The sequence below is a fragment of the Molossus molossus genome, unplaced genomic scaffold, assembly GCF_014108415.1.
Source record: "Molossus molossus isolate mMolMol1 unplaced genomic scaffold, mMolMol1.p scaffold_m16_p_1, whole genome shotgun sequence".
Classification (NCBI taxonomy): Eukaryota; Metazoa; Chordata; class Mammalia; order Chiroptera; family Molossidae; genus Molossus; species Molossus molossus.
The window spans coordinates 250987219-251011141 of record NW_023425344.1 but is presented as its reverse complement, the minus strand read 5'-3'; the positions used below and the strand labels follow the sequence as shown (position 1 = coordinate 251011141).

At 54.2% G+C, this 23923-nt stretch overlaps 2 protein-coding genes across 16 annotated transcripts in view; one reads left to right on the top strand and one right to left on the bottom strand.

Moving 5' to 3' along the window:
- The first annotated feature begins 582 nt into the window (after positions 1–582).
- XRCC3 (X-ray repair cross complementing 3) lies at positions 583–7949 on the top strand. The gene is made up of 7 exons (XM_036246949.1): positions 583–806; positions 1957–2094; positions 2424–2636; positions 5507–5661; positions 7321–7533; positions 7606–7637; positions 7730–7949. Exons 1-7 carry the CDS (start codon positions 752–754, stop codon positions 7947–7949), a joined length of 1026 nt encoding a protein of 341 aa, XP_036102842.1. The 5' UTR covers positions 583–751.
- KLC1 (kinesin light chain 1) overlaps positions 6087–23923 on the bottom strand; it is a 62181-nt gene continuing 44344 nt past the window's right edge. For 4 of the 15 annotated variants that reach the window (XM_036246831.1, XM_036246820.1, XM_036246841.1 and 1 more), the window contains 2 exons: positions 18182–18312; positions 12544–12870 (listed from right to left, as the gene is read on the bottom strand). In XM_036246831.1, the coding sequence (XP_036102724.1) occupies positions 12636–12870; positions 18182–18312 (366 nt within the window). In that variant the 3' untranslated portion in view covers positions 12544–12635. Of the gene's footprint in view, positions 6463–6682; positions 6747–11282; positions 11775–12542; positions 12871–17260; positions 17307–18181; positions 18313–19103; positions 19669–20319; positions 20371–23923 lie in introns of those variants that run through there. The other 11 variants (XM_036246857.1, XM_036246866.1, XM_036246901.1 and 8 more) reach the window with 9 other exon arrangements.

Sequence of the window (23923 nt, the reverse complement as noted above, 5' to 3'; positions counted from 1 at the left end):
GTAAGATCTCAAACTCACTTTTCCCAGTCTTTCCAGATTCCCCAGGGAAACACATTACAGTCGTCCCTGCCACTTCACACTAGACTTTTGCGGCTTCCCTCTATCGCGGTTTTTGTCAAATACTATATGCTAGTATATTTGAAAAATGTTCTGTCAAATATGCTAGCGTATTTGAAAAACCACGACAGAGTGAAGCTGCGAAAGTCGAAGCGCGAAGTGGCAGGGACAGCTGTACATAAAGAATCCTACTTCGCGGAAATTCACTTATCGCGGTAGAGTCCGGAGCTGATTCACCGCGATGAACGAGGGCCGACTGTAAGGGAAATTAAAGTGGAGAGTGCAATAGACACTTCATTTGAGTGAGCCCAGTGCTCATGGATCTGCCCACAAGGTCCTCCCCGGGAGTGGGGCCGTCCAGGGGCGTGGGCTCCCTTCTGTGCCTTCTGCAGGGGGTGGGAGGGGACAGCCCTGTGCTGTGGTGACCTGCACGTCGGGAGGTCAGTGTGCTGGGGGTTTCTTCCAGTGCATCAGTATGTGGCTGAGTCCAGGGTTTCTGCCCACCAAGGATGGCTCTGACGGAGGTGTCGCCTTAGCCTCACCCCAGCGGTGTCCCTGCAGAGGGAAGGCTCCTCCCACCTGTGGGCTGGCAGTGACCACCGCAAAGGGGACCCCAGAAGGTCTGAGTTGACAAGTTCATCAGAATTTGTGTCCCTGGGAATTTGTTCGTCTTTGTGGCCAACCCCCTGAAGAAATGGACTTGGATCAGTTGGACCTGAATCCCAGAATTACTGCCGCAGTTAAGAAAGGTATACTCACTGGTATGTGCAGACACCTGGCTGTACTTTCTGCAGAACTGGCACCACGGTGGCCTGTCCTCGCCACGTCCCCCACTCCGTTCACGTCCCTGGACCGCGGCGCTCGTGCCAGAATGCCTGGGACCGCAGGGGTGGGCTCTTCGTGTGTGTAACTGAAGGCACCTTTTTTTTTATTTTTTTTTATCCTCATCCGAGGACATTTTTCCATTTTTTGTACAGACAGAGTGGGAAGGAGAGAGAGGAAGAGAGAGAGAGGGAAACATCGATGTGAAAGGGACACATCGAGTGGCTGCCACCCGCACGACCAACCAAGGCCGGGGACAAACTGCAACCAAGGTACATGCCCTTAGCGGGAACCGAACCCGGGTCTCTCAGGACCGCAGGCCGATGCTCTAACCGCTGAGCCAAACCGGCCAGGGCTGAAGGCACCTTTTAAGAGTTCATTTTATTTTCCTCAAAGTAAATTGTCTAAACAGGGAAACGGAGGTCATTCCTGATAAATTTGGGTTTAACTCCCTGATGCTGAGCTATTCGTCCTATCTCTATTTTGTGTTGTTTTCTCTTCTTTGCCTCTTCTGATTGGCTGGATATATTTTTAGCATATTTCTTATTCTATTAGTTTGAAAATATACATTTATCCAAGCCCAAAATTACTTTATCCACTTTACTCCCAAATAACCAGACCCTTCGGACACGTTACCTCTGGGACCCTCCCCACCCCGTGGTGCGCACTAGCCACCCCGCCATCGCTGTCATCCCTGCCTCATGCCCCCGCCGTCCTGGTTGGCTGCCAGAGTGGGCATGTTGGGGCAGCTGTCCTTCCTGCGCGCTCTCCCTCAGGTGTGGGCCCTGGGCTCAGCCCCCAGGTGCACTATGGGCAGGTCTTTCCTGAGAGGTTTCCTGGCAGAACTGGGTGAGGCCCCGCCCGCCCTCACCTCCCCACCCTGGCTTCCCTGCTGCAGCTGAGGGTGGTCGCCGCCAGGCCCTCCCTCCTTGTCCTGTCGTCATGACACTCTGCCCAGGGGACCGTGATGCAGGGAGTAGATAGTCCCCCGAATTGGAGCCCGCGTCCCTCCAGTCACTGCTGCATTGCTGTTACTACTGTCTGACCTTGACCTGTAATGTGCTGGTGTCATTTCAGCCAAACTGAAGTCACTCAAGGAGGTTCTGCACTTTTCTGGACCAGACTTGCAGAGACTGACCGGCCTCTCGGGTCCTGACGTGCAGCACTTGCTGAGAATGGTCTCCTCACACCTGCGGGGCAGCAGCATCTTCACAGGTGGGCAGACAGGTGTGCTCTGCCTGACACCCCGCAGTTCATGGGTCCTCCTCCCGGCTGGGGGCATGGGCACAGACTCCGCTGAGGAGTCTGCAGGGCATGGTGGTGGCGCTGAGATCGGGAGGCACTGGGGGCCTCACAACGTGGGTCGGTTCTTGGGCCAGAGGAGAAGGGCCAAGGCCCAGGGTTGCAGGAAGCAGGGGTGAGTGGGCCATCAGGCAAGGCCCTGAGCTGGGAGGGGCCTCTTGGCCAGGAGGACATGCCCAGGGACCCTGTGTGGCCACCTCCTTGCCCCTGGCACCTGCCCACCCTTGATTCTGCGTCCTCAGCACTCGACCTGCGCCTGCAGAAGGAGCGCTTCCCCGAGCAGCACCAGCGCCTGAGCCTGGGCTGCCCTGTGCTGGACGGGCTGCTCCGCGGCGGCCTGCCCCTGGGCGGCATCACGGAGCTGGCCGGCCGCAGCTCGGCGGGCAAGACCCAGCTGGCGCTGCAGCTGTGCCTGGCTGTGCAGCTCCCTCGGCAGCATGGAGGCCTGGAGGCCGGTGAGTGGCGGCCCCTTGGCAGGCGCGGGGGGTCTGGTAGGCTCTCAGTCCAGGGCTCTGTTCTTGGCCGCTGCCCATCCAGGTTGGGACCCAGGGCTGGCCCCTGCGGTTGGCATCTTCCCTTTCACATGGCTGTGCGAGCCCTCCTGGGGAGAGGGACCCCCGCGGTCCCTGCGAGCAGAGTCCCCTCGGCTGTGGGCTGGCCCGCAGGTGCCCACGCCCTCACCTGCACAGGTGGCCGCGCGCCACCAGCCTGCAGGCCGCTTGCTGACAGCCCCCTTCCTCGCTCGGAGGGGCTGCAGGCCTGTCCTGCCTGGGCGTGTGTTTGAGGTGAGGAGTTTTCAAGGTGGCCTGTCTGGGTCTCCTGCGTTGAAATTCGAGACGTTGATTGCACGTGAGATCCCCAGAGCGGCGCCTTGGTTGTGACGCAAGCCCCTGGTGCTGACGCGGCCCCCATGGAGCTTGGCAGTTGCAGACACACAGCACGCAGTGCCTCTTGCTGCTGGCCCTGCAGCCTGTGGCTGACCCCACTCCCAGACGGGGCCCCTGCCCTGCCCAGCATGGGCCGGGACCGCCAGAGACAGACCTGGACCCCACCTTCCAAGGCCAGGCTGCCTCCTCACCCTGCTGTCAGACCTGCTGTGGATGACCTGACAAGTCCTCGCTGTAGCTGGGACTTCCATGGGGCCTCTGGGTGGGAACTCGGTGTGGGATCCTGCCTGTGTCCCCGGGGTCGCCGTGAGCTCTGTGGAGCAGGGTCCATGACCCTATGCAGCTGCCAGGCACAGTGCCACGTGGGTTTAGTGCAGGGTCTCCTGACAGGGTACAGCCCAGGAGGGCCCGGGCGGAAGAGGGTGCAGCGCCCTCTGCCCCATTGTCTGAGATGGGTGCCTAGGGGTGGACCTGGTCCGAGCTGTCAGCTGACCCCACAGGAGCTGCCAAGAGACAGACTGGGCTCGCTCAGAAACAAGGTCCCTCCCTCCCTGCGTTCCCGGCGCGGCCTGTGGGTGGGCCCGCTCTTTGCTGGGACTCAGAGCTTCTGCCCATCTGCCTCTGGAGAGGGGGCTGGCAGCCTGGGGAGCTGGCCACAACCCGCAGTCCTGCGTCTCCTGGGCCTGGCCACCTGGGCTGCACCATGGCCCTGGGGACCCGCTTCTCCCGAAGCAGTCGCTCAGCAGTTACCGGTCGGCATCTGGCCACGCTGAGATGCGGGTCTGTGTCTGGACTCAGAGTGCGCCTGGCACACAGGAGATGCTTTCTGCCTCGTGGGGGACGGTAGCGGGCCCCAGGGGCAGGTGGTCGTAGCTGCCGGCATCTGCCATCCCAGGGCACGCGCCCAGCGTGGAGCCTGCCTGCACACTCTGACCCCAGCCCCGGCCCCGGCGAAGAGGCGCCCTCCCCGGGAAGCCCTGTGACGCGCCGAGGGCGGTGGGGGGACGAGCTTACTGACAAGTTCACGGTCCTGTGGGTCCTGCTCCGCTACATGTGCCGCTCTGAGAAGTGCCACAGGCACCCGCAGACTGCACGGCCGTGGTGGGGTGCCCCGGCCCCCTGCTGTCCCAAAAGGACTGAGGGTGTTCTGAATCTTTTCACGAGCTTGTTGGTCACCCGTATATCTTCTTTGGAGAAACGTCTGTCCAGACCCTTTGCCCACTTTACAATCGGGGTCTCCGGCTTAGTGGCTGAGCTGAAAGGTCTGTGTGCCCCGGAGACAGGCTGTCAGACACGTCCGTGCTCGGTGGCTGTCCCTTCATTTCCTGCGGGTGTCGTCCTTGGAAGCAGGGAACTCATTTTGATGAAGCCCAGTTGACCTTTTTTCCCTTGTGTTTTTGGGGTCATATCTGAGAATCCACTGCCTGACCCGCGGTCATGAGGGTTTACGCACATTCCCTTCTGAGAGTTCCGCTGTGGCTGTTACGGCCCATCTGCGTGGGTCCCCTTGTCCTGCACTGCTTGTTGAAAAGACCCTTCTTTCTCTGTTGAAGGTCCTGGGACGTTGCTGAAACTCAGCTGCATAAACAGTAGCGCTTCTTTCTTTTTTTCTAATTTTTCTTCCTTTATTGATTTTAGAGAGAGAGGGAGGGAGAGGGAGAGAAACATCGATGAGAGAGAACATCGATTGGCCGCCTCCCGCATGCCCCCCACTGGGGATCAGGCCCACAACCTGGGCATGTGCCCTGACCGGGGATCGAACGGGCGACCTCTTGGTGTACGGGTCAACGCTCAGGTACTGAGCCACATCGGCCGGGCAGAAGGGCTACTTTCGACGGCCCCTGGTTCTCGGCTGCTGGGCCCAGGGTCCGCTCTGTGGTGCAGGGCCCAGGTCCTGGTCAGCGTTTCATGTCCCCGGACATTCATGCTCCTGGTAACACTGCGTGTTGTTTACCGGCTTTTCCGGCAAATACAGAGTTAACCACCCATAGTCTGAATCACAGGCGGAGCCTTCACAGGGGCACCCAGGCCCCTCCTGTGCACCGAAGGGTGGCAGCTTCCATCTGTCCGGTCAGGACAGCTATGGGAGGCAACTGATTGGCTTCTCTCTCACATGGATGTTTCTCTCTCTACTCGCCCACCCGCGCCTTCCTCATTCTCTAAAAACCCCCCGGTGAGGATTTAAAAACAAAACAGAGCGGCATCCAGGAGGCATAGGCCCAAAGGAGCCTCAGGGTAGCTCCCTCGTGGGGGGGGGGCACGGACATTTCCAAAGGCCTGTGGGTCCTAAGTCCACTCATGTCTACTGAAGACAGCGCCAGGGGCAGCCGACGGTGCGGCCGGGAGGAGGCTGTGGGGGAGGACAGTCCTGCCTCCCGGCACAGGGCGGGCTGGGCGGGCTGGCGGCTGCAGGGGCGCCCTCACACCCTGGTCCCCAGGGGCCGTGTACGTCTGCACGGAGGACGCCTTCCCCAACAGGCGTCTGCAGCAGCTCATCGCCCAGCAGCAGTGCCTGCGGACAGACGCTCCCGTGGACACGATCAGGAGGATCAAATTTGGCGACCACATCTTCATCGAGCACGTGGCCGACGTGGTGAGTGTCCTGCCGTCCCCCCATTCCCGGGTCCGAGGGTGCCCCGCGCTCAGCTAGACGGGCGGGCTGGTCACTTGGAATTCGGGATGAACGAGGCGTTGTGTGTTTTCAGTCACCCTACCCACCAGGAGTGGGGACAGGGCACCCAGCCTGCCCCCTGCCCGAGGGACCACTGTCCAGGTTGCTATTCCTTCTGCTGATGGCAGGAAAGACCCCTGGGCAGGGCAGGACGGCACCAGCCTGGACCAGCCCCCTCAGGCCGCCAGCGAGCAGGGACGCGGTGTGGGACGGGTCACGCTTTGCTGGGGGGCGAGTGGAAGGACTCAGAAGAAACAGGAGGTTAACCCAAACCCAGCATGGCCGGGGCCTCTCCAGCTCCCCCCCTGCCCCGGCTTTAGGACTTGCAATGAACTACACGTAAAGGATAAGGCATATAAACTTTTAATTTTTAAAAAATTTACAATAAAATACATCATCACACATGGCATGGGGAAGGAATGGGGGAACGGCCCGATGGCCAGGCAACGAGAGGCAAGGTCTCCCGAGACGCTGCCCCGGGGGGTGGCGGTGCCCACTGCCCTGCCCACCCTTAGGGGCCGAGTGTGGCTGTGGCCTTTCGTCCCACTGAGCAGTGTGGCTGTTAGTGTGACCGTGTGCGCTCGGGCGGGGACACAGGAGGTTAGTGCTGCAGGCTCCCAGCTCCAGGGCCCTCCACCCTCGGCGACTGTCCCTGGCTGTCACAGGGCCGGCTCTGGCCTCGCGCGAGCAGCGTGGTCCTCGTCCTCCAGGGCGGTGTGCTCACTGTGAGGGGAGGCTGTGCGTCAGGGCCCGGCGGCAGCTCTGAGTTTTGTTCCGCACCGCCTGTGGGGGAGCAGGCCTCCGCCCCCTCGCCGGGTGTCTGCCCAGTCTGGGGGTCTCCAGGCTAGGCCCCTCTTGGCACCCTGGCCCTCCACCAGTGGGCATGCCAGCACCTGCCCGCCCCAGGGCCTGGCGCCGCCGGCGTGGCGGGTGCGGGACTCACGTTCACGTCAGCGTCCTCCAGCCCGCTGCCGCCGCTGTCACTTCCCAGAGGCCCCGGAGACGCCCTGGAGACGAAGCACAGGCGGAACTCATTTCAGGGCGAGGAGCCACACCTGGCAGCGCCTGCGAGTTCCGAGGACCTGCGTCCCGGCCGGCAGGCCGAGGACACCCTGCCCCGGCCCGGAGCCCAGCGGATTCGGCCCCCGGCAAGGCCAGGCTGCTGGGAGCACGAGGCCTTGCAGGTGGCCAGGGCTGGCTCGGACACTGGCAGCCCCACCCGGCCGAGCTCGGTGTCCCGGTGTGCAGCCTGGGCACAGCCCAGGGTCTCCGTGCCAGGCGAGGCCGGGGGCAGGACCGACCGTGCTCTCTCCCCTTTGCCCCCGGACGCTCAGGCCCGAATGACAAGGGCACAGTCCTGGTAACGAGCTGACAGGCTGACCTTGGAGATGGGGCCAGGTCCAGGTGGTCAGAGCCAGGTGCGAAGACGCGAGGGAGAGGGTCACAGTGAAGGGCCTGAGCGAGAGCAGGGGTCACACCCACCAGACTCGGGAAGACAGGACAGACATGAGGGGTCCCTGAGCACGAGGAGGCGAGGCGGCGAGGCGCGGGTGGTGACGGCCACCTCCCCTCGGCTTCCAGGACGCGCTGCTGGAGTGTGTGAGTAAGAAGGTGCCCATGCTGCTGTCGAGGGGGATGGCTCGCCTGCTGGTCATCGACTCCGTGGCGGCCCCCTTCCGCTGTGAGTTTGACGGGCCGGCCTCGGCGTGCAGGGCCCGGGCTCTGCAGGCGCTGGGGGCCGCACTGCGCAGGCTGAGCTGGGCCTTCCAGAGCCCGGTGCTCTGCATCAACCAGGTGGGCTGCCCTCCCTGCCCGCCCTCCCCTGCAGGGAGAAGCTCTGCCACTGACCCTCGTCTGACCTTCCAGGTGACAGAGGCCATGCAGGACACAGCACCTGGGCTGCCCAGGTGAGCATGGCTGTGGGCAGGGCCGTGGGCAGGGGGCACGTGAGGCCTGGTTCTGTGAGTGACACGGACCATCTCCTGCTCAGGGCCCCGGAGGAGCGCCTTGCCCCCGCCCTCGGCATCACCTGGTCCAACCAGCTGCTCATGAGGCTGATGGCAGACCGGCACCGCCCCGAGGAGGACCCGCTGGGCCGCCACACCCGTACCCTGAGGGTAGTCTTCGCCCCCCACCTGCCCCCCTCTTCCTGTTCCTACACAGTCAATGCTGAGGGTGTGAGAGGGACGCCTGGGACCCAGCCCTGCTGACGCTGAGAAAGCCCGTCTCAGCAGAGCCCTCCGAATGCACTGGGACAGGGACCGAGCTGGCACAGATCTCTGGGTCAGGGTCTCCTTGAGGGTGTCAGCTCAGACCCCGCCCTGGGGCCAGGACCTGCTCCTCCCTCTGAGTGGCCAGGAACACTTGCCCCAACCCCGGTGCTGGCCCTGCTGGGAGCTCTCCATCTGTGTCCGCATCAGCTCCTGCCCAGGATGGGGGCCAAGAGCCCTGGTGCCCGGGTCTCCATGGTGCCCATGGGCTCCTGCCCTCCTCCCACAGGCTGTGCCCCATCTGAAAGGGGGAGGGTGCTATTTTACTTTTTGGTTGTCTGCCACCAGCTACCACTGGGGCAACCGGCAAACAGCCAGGCCATCTTGTGAAAGTCTTGGCCCATCTGCTAGGAAAACCAGTTCTGCGCAAATGAGAACATTTTAAAAAGAGACCGGGTCCTGGCATGTCTTTGGTGCCTGGTGGACACCTGGCAGGGCCCCTGCACAGACCCAGCTCCTCACTGCCCGGGCTTTACTTCAGAAAGCGGAACCTCCCATCTGCACAGGGTCTTGCCCCATGTGGGTACACACCAGATACAATCTGACCATCTGGTTGTGGGGACACAAAGCCCAGAGGTCACTGAGGGTCATGACTGTCCAGCCCAGAAGACATGGCTTCCGTCTGTGTGGGCAGAGCCACACAGTCTTCATCCCTACCCAGTGCCTCCCATACTCCTGGCATAGGGTGGGTCTCGGACAAATAAACGTGTAAGTGAACACAGGTGTGGCCCTTGAGCCTTTTCACTGATGACATGCTCTTGGCTAGGCCCAGTCCCAAGTGAGTGACCCTCGCTGACTGCTCTGCACAGCCCTTGGAAACGGGACTATACCAGCCTGGCTCTCAGAAACGGAGGCACTGAGCAGGCGAGGGACTGGGCCACCCCCCTCCAGCTCTGAGGACCTCCTGACCCCTGGCTGTGCCTGTTCTGGGGATGGGGCTGCTAACCCCTGTAATTGGACAGCCACTTTCTGTTTGGACATTTTTCTAGGGCAGGATGATCCATTTTTAACTTTCAGAGTAGTCTGTGACCCTGAAAGGGTTAAACGCGGCTGGTGTCAAATGGGAAGGCGTTCCTTCGGGCCAGAGTTTGTATCACAGAGCCTTTCTGCTGAAGCGCAGGGAACTTTACAACAGGAAACATTCACTTTATTTTTGTAATTAAATATTAACAATTCCAAATGACTTACTAGTCAGTGAAAAAAGGACTACAGCTCCAAGACAGGACAGGCATTCAGTGAGCACCCAGCGCTCAGCCCCTGGGTCACCTGCACCTGCCTGCCCAGCTGTTGGCTGTACCCAGGCCCAGGGCCGCCCTCCGAGCACAGACCGCCCAGGAACCTGACCTTCCTAAGGCGCCCCGCCCCTGCCATCCTGGGCCTCCCTGCACCCCCTTGAGCACTGCCCAGGCCAGGCCCCCTCAGACCTACACCCACCCCTAAGTCCCCCCATCACGGTGGGGACCCCCAGAACAGCATGTCTGCACTGTCACCAGCTGCAGGGAGGTGCCCGCCAGCCTCTTGGGGCCCACCTGACCCCACTGGCAAGGGCATGTGGCGCATCGCAGGCAGCCCTGTGCTGTGCTGTGCCGTCCATGCCACAGTGAGGCCAGCGTGCTGTTCTGAGCTGCGCGTCCTTGGTGATGTGTGTTTTACTACCGGCACTGAATCTGGTGACATGCTGTTCCCAGCAGCTTTTTAATCCCAGAAAGGAATGATCTGAACCCTTCCCACATTACAGAAACCACACGCTGGGGCTCGGAGCCGCCCGCCCAGCCAGCCCTCTGCCTTGGCAGCAGTCTGGAGGGTCAGAAGACCCTGCTCCCACGCCCCCACCCTCTGGACTCTCCTGTTCAGATACGTGGGGGGAGGGGGGTCCCCGCAGATGCGGCCCAGCTCCAGGGACTCAGACAGGAACTCTGCAGAAAGGGCCGGCTCCCAGGGCACCCCACACCCGTAAAGGGGGACACTGAGCAGAGGCTGGCGCACTGCTTGTCTTCCAGGAAGTGAAATGCAGGCGGCGGACCTGAGGAAGGTCACAGCCCAGCGCTTCCCTGCTCAGGACAAGGTCAAGAATCAGAAACTGCCAATGCCCACGGGCTTCATTTCCTGTCTTCTCACCCCAAACCACACAGCCTGCGAAGGCAACCACGACCCCAAGGGCACTGGGACCACTGGCCGGAGCCGGGTCAGGCTCAGTAAAGGGTCCTGTGCAGACGGGCTCCCAGCAACTGGGAGTTAAGTCCCATTCCATTGGGATACCCTGTTTTCCAAGGGACTGTCATTGAGGGAAACAGTGAATTTCAAAGGTGCTGTGTCAGCTCCGTGGCTGTGGAGAAGCAGACTCCACACAGAGTGAAGGGGAGGGGGCAGCTCCGTAGTCCCCTCCTGACTACAGTGGGACATGCTGCCCTCTACTGAGTGGGCCTCGTGTGAATTCCAGGAGCTGCAGGGCCCACGTAGGGCACGGCTTGCTCTTCAGCGGTTTCTCAGCCCTGCAGCTTTTAGTTTACGCAGGAAGCCCTGCCCGGCAGAGCCTGAAAACCGAGAGGGGGGTCAGGAGCGAAAGAGCAGCACAGCCACGGAGGCTGCTGGTCCGTGTGGACGTGGGCAGCACAGGGCACCCATGAACTGAGGCCGGCCTGCGAGGGAGCAGTTCAGTGATAGGACACTGGAAGGAAGGTCCCAGCCCAACCTTGTGACAAATCCCCAGTGCGCTGCCCCCGGCCCAAGTCCACACCCAGCCGAACAACATGCGGACTCCGGGGCACCTCCGAGTGCACTTCCCCACGAGCCCCAGCCCAGTGCTATCCCTGTGGAAGGTGGGGGATAAAAAGCTGGGCCTCAGCTGGGACAGCACTGTGCTCTCCTCTGAAACAAAGGGACTCCGCCCGATGGTGCTGCACAGGGACGCTGGTGTTCGACCCTCAGATCTAGAGAGTGAGTCTTCTTGCTCCTGGCGTGGACGTATCCGTATGCGCCCCAGATGCTGTCCTCTAGAACCACTATTTGTCATTTGTTTAGCATTTTCTTCGCCTGCCGGTTGGGCTTACAGAGGTGCTAATGAGGAATAATGCCTTAGAATTGACCTGAAAATATTCCTGTCCAAACCCACCCTGTTTTTAATCCCAGAAAAGAACAATCTGAATCCTTTTTAAAGGACCTTTTTAAAGAGTCTTTTAGAAATAAAACGTGTGCTAAGTGTACCAGCCAGGGCTCCAAAGGGTAGTGTGGGGGCCCAGGGTGTCAGGCCCCTTGGGGCTCCTCTTCCTGGCCCCCTCCTCTGTATTCAGGCATTACTGCCACAGATCATTAGATGCTTATTCTCCAAGGATGTAGTTTAAGGTTCCAGATTCTTAACTTACAGCCTATTAAGTTCTGCATTAACGATACTGGATTTAAACTAGATTTTGGTGTCATTCAGAAAGTGCGGGTGTCCGTGAGAAGTGGCCAAGTCCGAGGTAAAACCGCTGCGGGGCCGGCCTGTGCCCTGGGCCGATGTGCCTGGCCAGGTCTCAGTCATGCTGCGGCAGCTCTCGGCCACGAGGACTGCAGAGCACATAACAGAGTCCGGGCAGACCTCATGGGTGGTGGAGATCACCACCTGGAAAAGGAAGCGAGCTGGGGCCTCCCTCCCGGGCAGCGTGGACAGGGGCCTGGCAGGGCTGGGAGCCTCAGGCTTATCTAGCTCGGCCTTGGCCCGCAGTGGGCCAGGTCAGTGTGGCTGGCACTCAGAGCTCTGGAGTCTGCTAGACAATTATTTCGTTCCTGCGTAAAAAAACAAATAGGAAAATTATACTTAACCAGCACTTCAAACGACGCCAGCCTCAAGCGGCCTCGGCTCTGACAGCAACACGGCCCGGCTCAGCCACACCTGACCTCGATGCTCAGATGACACAGGTGTAAATGCAAGACACTGAGCGAAAGGCCAAGCCCACACAGACAGACCCCTAACCCAACAGCTCTCCTTTTACTCAGCAGCAGGAGCACTTAAAACACACCCTGCCAGCACCTTCTGGCTTCCAACCAGAGGCCTAGCGAAAGCAGCCGGGGAGCAGTCCCTCTCAAGGGCGCATATCCAGCAGGCCCGTCACTTCAGTGAATGTCAGTTCCCAGCTGGACTGGGGCTGGGAAAGCCGCTGACTCAAGTGGCCAGGGAGCCCGGTCCCCGCAGACAAGTGATGGCGGAGTCCCCGGTCCTCCGGGCGTGAGCTCCAGCTGCCTGGTTTGCTCAGCACCTGAGAAACAGGGCCACCCCGACCCTAACAGAGACATTTACGGAATGGAAACCAGGCCGTTTCCGAGGCAGGGCAGAGGGCAGGACGCCGAGCCCCGGTGCACAGGCGAGGCCTGGAGCTGACCGCCACGAGAGTGTCAGCCACAGCCTGTCGGTCCTCACGTCAGTCAAGTTTTAGTTTTAAAACATGGGACAACAGCACAGTTAGACAGTAATTAGTTATAAACTTTAACAGGGTAAAAGTATACAAATTAACAATACATTTAAAATAACTGGTCAAGTTTTTGTATTATTTTATCAGAATATCTGATTTTTAATCAGGTCGATCAGACAATTTTCAAGGCAATATGCTGAGAATGCTGACGATGGGACATTCCCCTCACTCAGTGCAGTCAGTGCAGACTTGGAATGTCACAGAGGCCTGTCTGACTAAGGGCCAGAAGTGCGACAGTGCTCGCAAGGCTCTGCAGAAATGGCAGAGGTGCCCGGGCAGGGCCTGCAGCCAGCCTGCCAGCCTGGTCTGGGGAGTTAAGGGCATGAGGTGGGGCAGGGCTCCTTACTTGGAAATGGTCTTCAGCTGCCTTGCCACCCACGTTTAGGACATTCAGAGAGCTGGCACGCTTCATGCTGCAACCAGGACAGTGGACATGCAAGGACAAACGTCAGCACACAGGTCAGCCAGGAGCAAGAACACAGCAAAGCCACCCTTCAAAGGCCTGTGACCACTGGGGTCCCTTCATCTCACTGGGACAGGGATACCCACCCAATTCTTACCTCAAATGTCCCAGGTCTAATTGTATTTAGTGCTCAGTAGGAAAAAGAAGTTTCCCTGTGTCTTTTCAGCAAAAACAGTTGTTTTACAATACACGTCCACCCCAGGGGGGCTGCGGTCACCCTACCGTACACGTCCACCCCAGGGGCGCTGGAGCTGCACTTTTTAAAACCTGCTCCAGCGGGAGCCGAGGCTCTGTCACACGGGTCTCAGGAAGGGAACCTCAATAACTCTTGTAAGAGTCATCACCCTAAATGGCCACATCCAAAAGACACACTCGAAATACTAGTGAGACCAAATGCATAAGTATATTCTGTACTTTATGTATTTTTCTATATTAAAAGTAGGGAAAAACAAATAACTTTTTCATTAGTAAAATAAACTCTGAAGCTATTATTTCTCTGCTTATAAATCAAAACTTCTAACAAATTTCATGTCTTTACATTTAAAGAAATACAGTGATTTACACATATAATTATTCTCCCATTGATGCCTTTAAGTTACTTGATGAAATACCCTACAAATTACCTACAACCTAAACTTAAATTATAGAGAATCGTATAATTACTGTAATTGCTTACCGCCATCACAGAGGCCATCAAACAGAAAGTCACCTTAGCTTTTAAAGCTAAAATAACCTAAATTAGGGGTGACATTTCAGTGTTTACAACAGCACCTGTAATTCTGAACCTCAGCTGGCGACAAACGAACAGCGAGCACCGAGGGAACAGCCGGAGGCAGAAGCCAGTACCTGCAGGGCCCACACACGGAGACAGACATGGGCGCTTTCAGGAAGGGGTGGAAGCCCAGGGCGTGGACCGCGTGACCACAGCCCGGCCCACAGCCCACACGAAGTGCTCACTGAATACACTGCACCAGAAGCAAAGACTTTAAATGATTTTTTCTCAAGTAAAAAACTCCCAAAATGTCCCAACCAGGACAAAAGCACTCTGATGAGCCCTCCGCAGTGCTGCTAGAGTCCTGAATACACTTCTTCCTATTTACAACTACTCAAGAACAAAGGATAAAATCAAACTGAATCATAAGTATTATTATTCTATTATTTAATTGTCCAATTAACTTTTTCCTTTTTTAAATATATTTTTATTGATTTTTTTTTTTAAAGAGAGAGATAGAAACATCAATGCAAGAAACATTGCCCAGCCTGTGTGGCTCAGTGGATTGAGCGTCGTCCCGTGGACTGAGAAGTCCCGGTTGGATTCCTGGTTGGGGCACATGCCTGGGTTTCGGGCTTGATCCCCAGTAGGGGGCGTGTAGGAGACAGCTGATCATTGTTTCTCTCACAATGATGTTTCTCTCTCCCTTCCTCTCTCTCTAAAAAATCAATAAAGACATATTTTAAAAAAGAAAGAATTCCCTACCCCCGATTCTTCCCAACTCTCCAGGATCGCACCTGCACAATCACCTAAGCCCGTGGTGCTCAAACCTTGAGTAGGACAACTCACTGGGGTCATGCCCCAGACTGAGAACAGTGCTCCTGCAGCCTAGGTCAGCTGTTCTCCAAACCTGGTCCCCAACCAGCAGCATGTGACCACCTGGGAACATGCTAGAAGGTGTGGAGTAAGGGTGAAGAGGTCGGGCCTGTATCAGAAACTCAAGGCTGGGCCCGGCAGCCTTCATGTAAAAATTGTCCAGGAGACACTGACACATGCTCAAGTTTGAAAACCACTGGGCAAGTTCGTACTGTCACTCTTACCTGGAAAGGCTATTCTACTGTACGTATAATTTTATGGAATGAAATTTTTTTAAATTGATTTCAGAGAGAGAGAGAGAAGGGAGAGAGAGAGACAGAAACATTGATGTGAGGGAGAAACATCAATCAGCTGCCTCCAGCTTGCACCCTGCTGGGAACCGAGCTTGCAACCCAGGCATGTGCCCTGGCTGTGAATCAAACCAGGACCTCTCAGTCCATGGGACGACGCTCAATCCTCTGAGCCACACCAGCCAAGCTGGTTGCTTCTTGTATGTGCCCTGACTGGGGATCAAACTCACAGCCTTGGCCTATATGGACAATGCTCTAACCAACTGAGCTACCAGACCAAGGACTGGGATGCAATTTCTAAAGTCACTTAGTTTTTCACAAAGTTCATTAAGGTATCATCTCAAATAAGATTACATATGAAAAGGTTAATATATGCAAGTGTGTGGTTGTTTGCTTTTACACCAGGTAAGGCTGAGTATTTGCCATGTTGGGGGTATTCACACATAGTTACATTTGATAAAAATAGAAGACAAGGCAGAAAGAGAAAAAAAAATCTGAGCTCTGTCATGGGGAAGGAAGGACATGTCATACGACATTGTGCCAGAATAGGACTTTGCATTTTAAAAGCTTCAAACAGCCCGACTGCTGTGGATTGAGCTTTATCCCATGGACTGAGAGGTCCTGGTTCGATTCCCGGTCAGGGCACATGCCCAGGTTGTGGGCTTGATCCCCAGTAGGGAGTGTGCAGGAGGCAACTGATCCATGTTTCTCTTTCACATTGATATTTCTATCTCTCTCTCCCTTCCTCTCTCTCTAAAACAATCATTAAAAAATATTTATAATAGCCCTGGCCGGTTTGGCTCAGCAGTTAAGAGTGTTGGCCTGCGGGCCAGAGTCCCGGGTTTGGTTCCCACTAAGGGCACGTACCTTGGTTGCAATCTGTCGCCGGCCCCAGTTGGGGTCATATGGGTGGCAGCCAGTTGATCTGTCTCCCTCACTTCGGTGTTTCTCTCTCTCTCTTCCTTCCTCTCTCCCTCCCGCTCTATCTGAAGATAAATGCAAAAATGTTCTCGGGTGAGGATAAAAATAAAAAATAAAAGATATTTGTAAAAATATATATATATATTTATTAAAAAAAGCTTCAAACCATGCACAACCTCAAGTGAGCATGGAGACTGCCCCAAGACCACACGCAGGCCTGCGTGGAGCACGGGCTGCCCAAGTCTCTCCGCTCATCACGCCAGCACAGGAATGGGAACTGATCTGTTCAGATCCTCATTGCGCTTTAAGAAAATGTTTCCTTTTTCAACATCAGACAAATAGTAAGTAACCTGTCTTTTTAGTTCTGGAAATCTAAACATTTTAAACCAAGAGCACTTTACTCCAAAGGCAATTAGAACCTGCTTCCCCTTCCCCAAGCCGAGTTTATGAGACCTATCCCAGGCAGCTGAGCAGGACAGACCCCTGCCAAAGCCCGTGGTTTCAGAGCCCCCACCCTCAGCCCCACCCCGCTGGCTCCCAACACAGGTTCTTCCTGGTGGTTGCTCACAGGTGGAGCTCACAGGACTCTACGGAACAGGGCCTGTGGACGAATCTGAAAGCAGGACAACAGCCAATACAGATACCAAATTGCCCCCTTGTCTCAAAGCCATCAAGACACAGGTCCATCCACAAGCAGACAGGCCAGGCGCTGAGCAGAGGGTCGGCCTGGGACGCCAAGGGTCTCAGGAGTTAGACTGCAGCCAACGACGAGAGGAATGAGCCTGCACACACCTTACAATAGCAAAGGTGGCACTGAGAAGGCACCTCACTTCCATATTTCCAGTGTATGTCCCAAGGAACCCGGTCTCTCAGTTCTGAGATGTGAGAATTCCGGTCCGCAGAACTTAAAACAGAAATCACTTTTAAAATAGTATTACTGCCCAGCTGGAGCTGCTTAGTTTGTTGAGCATTGTCTAGGACACCAAAAAGGTTGTGGGTTCAATTTCCAGTCAGGGTATATACCTGGGTTGTAGGTTCAATCCTCAGCTGGGACAGATACGGAAAGCAACTGACTGATGTTTTTACCCCCTCTCACATTTTTTTCCCCTCTATCCGCATGTCCTCAGGTGAGAATTAAGAAATAAAATAGCTGCCCTGGCCGGTATGGCTCAGCAGTAACAGTGTCACCCGCGGACCAAAGAGTCCGGGTTCAATTCCAGCCAAGGGCACATGCTTCGGTTGCGGTTTGTCCCCAGCCCCGGTTGAGGTTGTGCGGGTGGCAACCAATCGATGTGTCTCTTTCACATTGATGTTTCTCTCTCTCTCTCTCTTCCTCCCTCTCTCCCTCCAGCTCTATCTGAAGATTAATGCAAAAGTGTTCTTAAGTAAGGATCAAGCCCTGGCCAGTTTGGCTCAGCGGTTAGAGCATCAGCCTGTGGTCCCGAGAGACCCGGGTTCGGTTCCCGCTAAGGGCATGTACCTTGGTTGCAGTTTGTCCCCGGCCCTGGTTGGTCGTGCAGGTGGCGGCCACTCGATGTGTCCCTTTCGCATCGATGTTTCTCTCTCTCTCTCTCCCTCCTACTCTATCTGAACAAAAAAAAAAAAAGTGTCCTCGGGTGAGGATAAAAAAAAAAAAGTAAGGATCAAAAAAAATAAAAAGAAATAACATAGCCCTGGCTGGTGTGGCTCAGCAGTTAGAACGTCGGCATGCAGACTGAAGTGTAGAGGGTTTGATTTCCAGTCAAGGGCATGTACCTGGGTTGCAGGTTCGATCCCTGGCCCTGGTCAGGGTACTGTAGGAGGCAACCAATTGATATATCTCTCTCACACAGATGTTTCTTACTCTCTCTCCCTCCCTCCCTTCCACTCTATCTAAAAATCAATGGGAAAATATCCTCGGGTAAGGATTGACAACAACAAAAAATAAAATAAAATAGAGTTCTACTAAGAATCAACCTGAAAAAGTTTGTACCATTTTGAAAGTTAGAGTTTCACAGACGAGCTGACGACAAAACCATGTTTCTGTGAGAAATGCATCCAAAACAAGGAAGCTGTCTCTATCAGCAAAACCCAGTAACACCTAGAAACTTCCCACACATCTTATAAACACAAAGAACACCTCAGAAAATAACTCCTTTGACAACTTTTGCTAACTTTTAAAAGAGTAATGAATGCATATCTAAGGTAAACAAGCTCACACGCACGTTTTAATGTTAAAGTCCTACTTGTCACTGATAGGACTTTCTCTGACAATGCAACAAACTCAAAGAATTGTGTTTCTTTTTTAAGGACAGCCCTCTGGCCTCTCAATAGGAAGCTTCGCCACGACTCCGGCCTGCCCCTGCCCTGCCCCAGGAGAGAATCAGAACTGCTGGCCCGAGTTCGAGTGTTTCTCTGTGGTCCGAGCAGGAGCAGAAATGGCCATCGGACCCTGCAGCGGGTGGCGTCGAGGGGATAATTACCCGGGGTCCTTTGGCTCACTCTCTCGGGGACTTCCTCCCTTCAGCTTCCTAACCAGCTTCTCGCTGCTGCGTCTAATCGAGGCCCGGAGTTTGCTAAAGGAACCACTGCGCTTTAAAGATCCGGTGCCATCCTGAAAGAAACGTGAACAGATGTGAAGGGCAGGTGGTCCTCCCTCCCCACCCCAGAGGCAACGCTGAGTGACGAGAATCACAGACCGTTGCCCTGTGCATCTGGATGCTGGTAATTCGCATCCTTCAGAAATTACCATTTGCCACGTAAGTACCCATTAAATAGACATCTGTCCACTTTATACTTCATTAAAACATAATCTAATGATCACAAAAACTTCTGAACATGAAGAAGATCAAATAAAAGTAACATCCCCACAGGAAATTAATTATATTGCTGTTTTGAAACAAAAGATAACACAGAAAAAGTCTCAAGAAAATTAAGGTGGCTTCTAGGGTTATCACCAAAATCAAATTCCACATTTAATAATATGGAACCCAAAACATTGAGGTCTGACAAAGACAACTTCCTTTTAACAATGTCATATAAATGTAATACTTAGATGTACCATTTCTTCAGTAAATTTTAGCCCAGTTTTATTCAATGTGATTATAAATGTGGTTGGAAAATTAGATAAAATGCTCATTCTATGAAAATAACTACAGCCTCAGACACCTTGCAGAAAGCAAATAAGAATGCCCAGCTTCTGTCCTGATCGACTAGACCGTATCAAGGACACGCCTGGCAGCATGGACACCAAACACACAGAGGAGGAACATGTGTGTGCAGCAACTTTTATTCTCAGAAGGAATCCCTTAAGCGGATTATCAGTAGCTGGGTCCCCAGAAGCTACGAAAGGCCGCATTCCATGGAAAGTGACAAGTTCTGAGCAGACAGACACTGAGACACAGGTCAGTTGGAGTGAGTTTATTAGAAGTTAGAAAGACACAGGTACACAAATCAGTCAACACTTAGATTAGTAGAGAAAAGCAGAACTGCCCAACTTCCACAGACTACACAGCAGATGCTACTTGAGCGGGATCCTGGGGGAGCTGGGCCCAGCAAGGTGGCCCCAGTCTCTGAGGACAACAGGAGCACATGCCCTACTCTTACAGCCTAGCGAGTGTCAACAGTCACCGTCATGCCATTGCAGTAACACCTGTAGGACACTTCTACCTACCTTTTATCAAAGTGAACAGCTAACCGCTCTTAATTTGTAAGCTCATATATCACACAGGACGTGGTTTTTATTGATACAGTCTATTATCACTAAGTACATATCTGGCAAAGCTACGTGTATACAGAGATAGGGAGCCCCCCGAAAGGACAGCAGCACCGAGAGGAATGGCCAGTCAGAGGTGTAGCTCTGGCAAGAATCCTAGGGGTCGCTAAACACAGCAGTCGGCACGGAGAGGAGAAAGCTGGAGGTGCCGCCCGTCATGCAGGAGACAGTGGGAGTCACACAAGGCAGCTAGGCCTGTCAGGCAGAAACGGAGAGAGAGAGCCCAGGTGAAACTTGGGAGGAGAGACCGTTTCCAACGTAGCACAGCTTGGCTCACAGTATTTCTAGGTCACAAATCTCGCAGCACTGCTAATCGCTTCAGTGCTTTGGATTACTTCCACCTGCTTCTGTTGACCCAGCATAAACAGGTAGTGAGTCTGATGCTACCTTCTGCAACACCTGGCCTGGATAAAATTCACGTTTTAGAGCACAGACTAGCACTTGCTAGAATCTCCCGGACACTTATATACAAAGCTTCCACGTAACTGCCAGGAGGGGAGTCCCCGATGGACACACTGACAGTGACCGAGAGACTACGCGGGAAGAGCACATCCGCTCCAGCTTGCGGTCTGTCAGAAACCCTCTGTACCCTCAACTATATGGTTCCCTGCGATCAAGGAGGACTTTCTCTTAGAACACTGACATGACAAAAACTTTAAGAAAACACTGGCTTTAAAAGTCCACAGCACATCCTAAACATGCATGTGATAATCCAGAGCAAAGCTGACTCTAGAAAACGGGTTCCCACAGGCAGCTCTGCGTCCTGGACCCTGGTGGATGGAGACCCGACAGTCTTGTACCGATGCCCCTGATGCAGGGACCTGAGTCCCAGCCATTCTGACTCACCATGGGACGCTGAGCAAGTCATTTAACCAGCCCGAGCTTCATTTTTCTCATCTTTAAAATGGAAAAATAAAACTTGTTACCAACTCCCATGAATGTTGGGAGGACAAGAAAACATTAGTGCTTGCTTCTCTTCAGAGAAAGGTTATTAAAATGTTAACATAATTCCATAAATAGCACACTCCTGCCGTTCATTTCCCATCTCAGCACTAACTGCAACACCCCAGTGCTAGATGCGTAGCAGGGTGAAGATTTCACTGAGACTCATCCCTCCCTCCCTGTCCCCTCCTGGCCACAGGCTGGCCCAGAGCTCGAGGCAGCATGGGTGCAGTGGTCTGCCCACCCCTTGAGCTCACCCAATAGACCCTGTGAGAACCAGCTGGAAGGACAGCCCCAAGCCTGCCCGAACCAGATGGTTCCTATGGGCGGGGCGGGCTCCTGACCTGACCTGACCTCAGCAGCCTGTGCTGCCTCACAGGCCTGGGAGCACTTTCAGGGGCAGTGAGTTTCCAGCAGAAACCAGCAGCCACTGCACTGGTTAAGATGCACCACAGGAACTACTGCTGTCTTAGATTTCAGGTGATTTAGTGTTTTTGACTTTTTAAAAATATATTCTAGTTTTGTTTCTAATATAATTATTTAAATAAAAAATGAATCTATTTTTAAATATTTTTTTATTGATTTTTTTAGAGAGAGAAAGGGAGAGAGAAACATCGATCGGTTGCCCCTTGCACGCCCCCTACTGGGGATCGAGCCCACAACCTGGGCATGTGCCCTGACTGAAAATTGAACAGGGACCTCTCAGTCCATGGGACGATGCTCAATCCACTGAGCCACACTAGCTGGGCTATTTCTTTTTTAAAATATATTTTCTTGATTGATTTTAGAGAGAGAGAAGTGGAGGAGAGAGGGAGGGAGAGAAGGAGGGAGAAAGAAAGAGAGAGAAACTGATTTCTTGTTCCATTTGTTTATGCATTCATTGGTTGCTTCTTGTACATGCTCTGACCAGGGATCAAATCCACAGCCTTGGCGTAATGGGACAATGCTCAGAGCCCCTGGCCAGGACTAACCTATTTCTAATCAACAGGATATCCGATTCCCCAGTGATCCTACGTGAGAGTTTTGTGTGTTTAAAGCTTTTGGAAATACCACATGGGGAGCAGTGTGAGAAGAAGGGGTGGGCTGCCCCTGAAGGACCCAGCAAGAAAGGTGGCCCCCAAAACAGAAAGGACAGTGCAGACAGAAGGCTGACGGTGGGACCTCGAGCCACCAAGAGCTGAGGTGTATGATGATTCTCACTGGCCTGGGGACTCCCATGTGGCCCAGTGACATATGTGGGCCTATCAGCTCACATGAAGCCACATGGACGAGGGTAGAAAGAATCTAATTTTACCCCTAAAGGATTCCTTTGCACCCAACACCTGTGTTTTTATTTTAATTTACTGATTTTAGGGAGACAGGAAGGGAGAAGAAGAAAGAGAGAGAAACATCAATGAGAGAGAACATCGACTGGCCACCTCCTGCATGCCTCTCACTGGGAATTGGGCCCACAACCTGGGCATGTGCCCTAACCAGAAATTGAACCAGTGACCTCTTGGTGCAAGGGTTGACGCTCAACCACTGAGCCACACCAGCCGAGCAACACCTGTGTTTTTAGAAGCAGAACCATAAAAGAGAACTCAGATGTGTTCTGACAGTGATTTTCAGCTCTGCACTTTGTACAGGAGTGAGTGTGAGGAAGCTACAGCTTCAGAGACCTTAATCACAATTGTTATGGTACCTACTTGGAAGAACAGAACTGTGCTTCCGGTTTTACTCAGTGGTTAGAGCATCGGCCCGCAGACCAGAGAGACCTAGGTTCGGTTCCTGCTAAGGGCATGTACCTCGGTTGCAGTTTGTTCCTGGTCCCGGTTGGGGTCGTGTGGGTGGCAACCAGTCGATGTGTCTCTCTCACATCCATGTTTCTCTCTCTCTCTTCCTCCTCTCTCCCTCCTGATCTATCTGAAGAATGTCCTCGAGTGAGGGTAAAAAATAAATACAATAAGAACAGTCTGAGAGCCAAGGCCTTCAAGTGAGGTGACAGTGGGCTGAGCAGTGGCCTCAGTGGCCAGTAGGGAGAGCCCAGCCCTCCACTGCCCCCCACTGGTTAATCTAGCGCAGTGGTTCTTAACCTTCCTAATGCCGCGACCCTTTAATACAGTTCCTCATGTTGTGGTGATCATACAATTATTTTTATTGCTACTTCATAACTGTAATTTTGCTACTATTATGTCTTAGGTGACCCCTGTGAAAGGGTTGTTCGACCCCCAAAGGGGTCGCAACTGACAGGTTGAGAACCGATGATCTAGAGTGCTCCTCTACTTATTCGCTGCTTCCTCTCAACTTCCATTCCAGGAAAGGGCTCCTTCCGCTGCTCACAGCAAGCTCAGGAACCACTGCACCAGGTGACTTGAGAGCCAGGCTCTCCCCGTCTACTCTCCCCGTCTACCAGCCGATGACACTCACGTGCCTGGGGAGGGACTGTGTCAAGGATGCAGAGGCACCAGTGTCTAAGAGCCCAGTGTGTGTGCCCCAAGGGGCAGCGTGTGCACAGTGAGGAAGGAATGTAAAGTGAGGGGCCCTGGCCAGGTGGCTCAGTTTGGTGGCTTGTCCCATATACCAAAAGGTCACTGGTCAGGGCATGCAGGAAGCAGCCAAACGATGTTTCTCTCTCTCTCTCTTCCCCCCTTTCTCTAAAATCGTTTTTTTTAAATGTTTCTAAATAATAAAATAAACAAAATGAAGGGGGAGCATGCACGCTGGAGTGCCCTCTGTGCCCACTCCTGTTACACCCGCCTCAGTCTCCATGATGGAAGCAGCTCCCTCCCCGAGTCTCAGTCCTGAAGACAGCTGTCAATAATTGTATTATCACAGGACTTCAGAGACAGACTGACCTAGAAATACTGTCTCAGGAGAAAGTTCCTGCAGAACTTCATTCAAAAGCATTAACATCTGCACCTGGCGGCTGGAGACTAGCAAAGGGACTTGCCCTCTACAAAGCATGTGGACGAGAGTACCAGGGAGAGTACAGTACACAGCAGGCCTAACAGGACGGAGCAGGGACTACGCCCACATCATTTTCTTTGGGGACTGCTGCCCAAGGGCGTGAGTGGTCACAACAGATGCTGATTGGTTGTCTTGGCACAGAAAAAAACAAAGCAAGAAAGTTGCCGGACAGACAGCCCAGAAGACAATCTCCCTGAAATTTTGGTCACTAACATATTATACAAAATGTCTACTCAGAAGGCTCATCTTTACACCAAATTGCTACAGCTATAGAAAATCCCAAAGAATAAAAATTTTAAAATACAGATAAGAAAGCCCAAAACTATTTAGAAAAAATCTGCACAGTCACAACTAAAAATGTACTCCTGCAGCTTTCAAAAATCGACAGTGCGCCTGGATGCGGGAAGGCTCACCTGCACCCAACCCTCAGAGAAAAGCAGGATTCCAAAGCTACCAGCTCACTGTACAAAAAAATGCCCACGTGATACTCATATTCACTAGAAAGAGAACTTCCATTAGGACACGTTCTCTTTGGCAACCACTGGGTAAAAAGCGGTGGTAA

Bases quoted from the DNA above. Each gene is read 5' to 3' on its own strand.
- XRCC3 (XM_036246949.1), top strand. From the start codon at position 752: ATGGACTTGGATCAGTTGGACCTGAATCCCAGAATTACTGCCGCAGTT. The intron at 2,637-5,506 runs GTGAGTGGCGGC...CCTGGTCCCCAG, and splicing joins GCATGGAGGCCTGGAGGCCG to GGGCCGTGTACGTCTGCACG. The intron at 7,638-7,729 runs GCTGCCCAGGTG...TCTCCTGCTCAG, and splicing joins ATGCAGGACACAGCACCTGG to GGCCCCGGAGGAGCGCCTTG.